General features: G+C 32.5%; 1 protein-coding gene across 1 annotated transcript in view; it reads right to left on the minus strand.

The window, feature by feature from the left end:
- The window catches only part of LOTGIDRAFT_175387 (hypothetical protein), a gene marked incomplete at both ends in the record, with an annotated part of 5,590 nt that continues 1,095 nt past the window's right edge, over positions 1–4,495 (minus strand). Inside the window, 4 exons of the mRNA XM_009056419.1 lie at positions 1–77; positions 918–1,179; positions 2,750–2,888; positions 4,181–4,255. Of these exons, the coding sequence (XP_009054667.1) occupies positions 1–77; positions 918–1,179; positions 2,750–2,888; positions 4,181–4,255 (553 nt within the window). The remainder of the gene's footprint in view (positions 78–917; positions 1,180–2,749; positions 2,889–4,180; positions 4,256–4,495) is intronic.

The raw sequence follows: 4,495 nt of genomic DNA on the forward strand, positions 1-4,495 counted from the left end.
TTAATATTTGGCAGTACAGTAACAACTACCAGTATGAAATATTAAACCTTCAATCTTTTGACCTTTTTGAAGCGATACTAAATAATAATAACAAGTTTCATCTAAATCTGTCAAGAATTGGGCCTTCTAGAGTGTTTACAGGCTAAAGCTTGAACACGTTTTTAAGAACAAGGGCAATCAATACCTCATACTAAATTTTTTTCTGATTTTCGATAACGTTCATTCCTGGGTGATTACAAACACTCACACTAAGTTTCGTCAAAATCCATCAAAAATTGTGCCTTCTAGAGTGTTTAAGTGCAAAAACTTGAACGCATTTTCAAGAACAAAGGCAATAACTCATACTAATTATTTTTCGATTTTTTCATTTTCAATGGGGGTCATCCTTGGGTAATAACAAACATTCACACCAAGTTTCGTTAAAATCCATCAAGAATTGTACGGGTTTTCAAGAATAAGGGCAATAACACATATACTGAATATTTTTCGATTTTTATGCTTTTCAATAGGCTTCATTCTTGGGTGATAAAAAAACAATCAAACCAAGTCTCGTCAAAATCTATCAAGAATTGAACCTTCTAGAGTGTTTAGAATTGAACGCGTTTTCAAGAACAAGGGCAATAACTCATACTATATATTTTTTCGATTCTTCTAATTTTCGATAGTGGTCAACACTCACAAAGAGTTTCGTCAAAGCAAGGCCAATAACTCATACTAAATATTGTTTGGACTTTTCTGATTTTCAAAAGGGTTCATCTTTGGGTGATTACAAACAATCAAACCAAGTTTCGTCAAAATCAGTCAAGAATTGTGCATACGGACCGACGGATGTGGGCGTATAAAATGCCTAATGAAGATATGAAATGTTTATGAAACTTTAACAAAATAAATTTCATGACAACAAGTGAGTTCTTCACCTGTGAATTTTGATTTGAATAAACATGCTGGATTTTTATGAGTCCAAAATATTCGAAAGCCTAATTCATATAAATCATGGAATAATTTTAAACCTGAGATATATTGAGTACAACTATTAGGGTTAGATAATGAACAACTTTTAGCAGTATGAAATTCAACAAACAATTGTTTTATATGAGATATTGAATTAGTTTGAATTAGATTAGGAAAAGTATCCCATTCCCATGCTTCTATATCCATTTTTAACACTTGTAGGTCTTCCTGAAAATAGAAATTCATCAATTATTAATATTAATCAAATGGTTTACATTTGCTACTAATACATATTTTAAATATAAAAGCCATTATCAGAATATAAGTTTGGGAAATTCATCGAACACATCTATGGAATGCCAAAACGGAAAAAATCTCCCAAGAAAAAATCAATGTCAAAAATTGTATATCTTATACCTAAAAACTTATCAAATACCAAGAATATTAATTATATACCAAAATCATAAAGTTTTAATTTATTGTTGTAAAAAGGCATGTTTTTCTGGCAAAAATCTCATAACTAGGTTAGAAATTCGGGCAACCTCAGATACTATGTGGGCTTCCGCGCGTGGGGGGTGGGGGGCTAAATACCTTGGGTTGCCTGAACCTAGTTACTAGATTTTTGCCTGAAAAACATGCTTTCGGGGCTGCGAGGGGGGGGGGGGGGTCGGGGGTAACCCCTCTGCATTCCACCCTTTGGCCTCGCCACTGCATGTGGGCCAATAGGATATTCAGCAGATATATCAAAGGAAGTGTAATATTATTCGATAGAGAATACCGAAATCTCAGCATCAAGAAATTCAATTGATTCCTACTTTTCAAATCCTGGGCAGTACAACAACTGCAAACTTGCCCGTGTGTACTCAACATGCTTTTTAGAGCATAGTTTGGTCCATCATTCAAAAAACTAATAAATGAGTGAGAGGTAATATCCGGTAAGATCCGGCCTAAATTATGATGCTTGGGCACGTCGATTATCCAGATTTATCGATTTATTTGAGAAGGTGTACAATACGGCTTTAAAACTGTTGTCACCGGATGTTACTCTGACTACAGTTGAAATGAACAATTATCGTGCAAGCAATTTAGTGCGCTCGTCGAAGACCAAATACATTCTGAAATTTCAAACGGAAACCTTGTGGTGACTGACGTGACAACTGTGAGCGGTATGTATGATATTATTCCCGTCCCAATTAGTTCTGATAATCTTCAATTTTATATAACATATTTAGTTTACAAATTTACAAATTTGCTTCGGTGCAACAATACCAACATAATGGTCTAACAATTTCACATTTACACTAACAGCAAAAATTTTTGGATCTAATTAAGGATAATTACATGTTAAAACTATTGCTAGCAGGAGATATATAGGAACGAGATATAGGAACCAATCAGACACCTGTTGATCTTATCAAGATTAAGTCAGTTTGGGATTTTTATCTTTAGATGATAATTCATTTTGGTTGACACCATCAAGGCTATAGGCTTCTAGGAAAGTGACGCAGTATTGCGTTAACCTGATTTTCCCAAAAATTATAGCACGAATTTGGTTTAATATCGAGTTTTAATGGTTTTAACCTTTTAATACTTTGTTTTGATTATTAATCTTTTGCCAGTAATTTAAAGTTATGATTTTTTAAATAATTAAAATTCCATTGGTACTTGATACGAATTTCTTGGCTTAACATTTCAACTTCTTGGTATATTATTAAATATCTTGCAATATATAATTTTAATTCTTTGTAAGTGATTTTTTCTAGTTAAATTTTTTCGCATTTGACTATTTTCAACTTACTTTTTTATGGCCAAGATCCTTTAAAATATCACTCAATGGTAAAACCTTCCATCCATTGTTTATGACCTTATTAGTTCCTGCTATACCAATAGGTATAAAATGAACTAAGTTACTTCTATTGTGAGCTTTTGTATTCATGCTTTAAGAGAAAAACAATTTGCAATGCAATCAGAAATGAATTATCTCAGTCAGTTTGATGGATTCACTCTATAATTGTATATATCTTCCTTAGTGAGTCAATAAGTTAGCTTTCCCCAATAATCACACCAACTATAAATTGGAATAATTTTTATCCAGGTAAAATATGGATGTTTATTTTCTTAAGTCAGACTACAAGCAATTCTTGTCTCATTTCCGGTGTCATTGTTTCTCCGACATACTCCGACACTCCGACAAGACATTTGAGACTTGATATTTGCGAAATGAAAAGCACGTTTTTATAACGCAGGCTGCAATAAAAATTTGGAATGTTGTTATTACGTATGAAGAAACGAAACAATAAATAAATCATTTTTCAACATCTATCGTATGTCTTTTGACAGAAAATCAGCAAATGTTTAGCTATCCAACTGGGCGAGTTCCAAAGTGAATAATAGTAAGCGCGCCATGTTATTGTTTTTTTTTTTTTTTTTTTTTTTGAGATTTTGTCGGCGACTGCATTTTCGAATTTACCATCGGAACGTGGACATCATATTTCTGCAGAATTGTATTTTATAAACACTGGTCCTCATATCGATCAAGTGTCGTATGAGATAAATGATATTTCACAGACTGAAATAATAAGTGGTTAGGCCTAAAGGTCAGGAGGAACATTTCGGGCAATAATTCTGCTCTATGCTTTGAGAGGTCAGAATAGTCCGAAACATACTATAGCGCGCATACTTTCTAAACATTTTCTGTCAAAAGACATACGATAGATGTTGAAAAATGATTTATTTATTGTTTCGTTTTTTCATACGTAGTGAAAACATTCCAACTTTTTATTGCAGCCCGCGTGATAAAAACATGCTTTTCAATTCGCGAATATCAAGTCTCAAATGTCTTGTCGGAGTGTCGGAACTTGTCGGAGGAACCATTTCACAAAATGATTTTTTTCTTTTATACTAACTAATTGTTTAAGTTTAGTAGAATGGATGGAACATTAAACTTGTCCCTCAATGCAACAGTATCCATAAACGGTTGGTGAGCAAAATTCAATAATTATATCATAAAATCTTTAATTTACATTGGTCAGAATTAGGTCCATTACATCTAAGTTGTCTTGACTAGCACATGGGAGCAAACATGGAAGAGTGTGCAACTTTCTTGCGAAAAATCTGAATAGTGTTAGTCATTAATTACACAACAAATTCGATAAATATTTTCTCCTCTGAAGATTCTTCTTCACTAAATCAGATAGACTTTTTAAAGAAATAAACTCATAACACATACCTAGGATCAAAGGAAAATACTGGAATATTATATTTTTTAGAAATAGCATCATCAAAACTAAAATCATTATTAATTCTGAAATAAAAACGACAAACCAAGTAAAAATATAACTTAGTAAACAATTATAATTTATAATATTATATTATACCAAAATGCTTGAAATCAATTCACAGTGAAGTGGAACCTAAAATTCATTGAGATCCATTGGTCTGATCCATTTTTCATAATCAAATATCGGCTTGTAGGCCTACAGTAAAAATGGAAAGGTAAGGGAATTTCTCCCTATATGTTGGCATGCAGTTTGATGTATTTCAC

Source organism: Lottia gigantea (genome assembly GCF_000327385.1).
Source record: "Lottia gigantea unplaced genomic scaffold LOTGIsca_275, whole genome shotgun sequence".
Lineage (NCBI taxonomy): Eukaryota > Metazoa > Mollusca > Gastropoda > Lottiidae > Lottia > Lottia gigantea.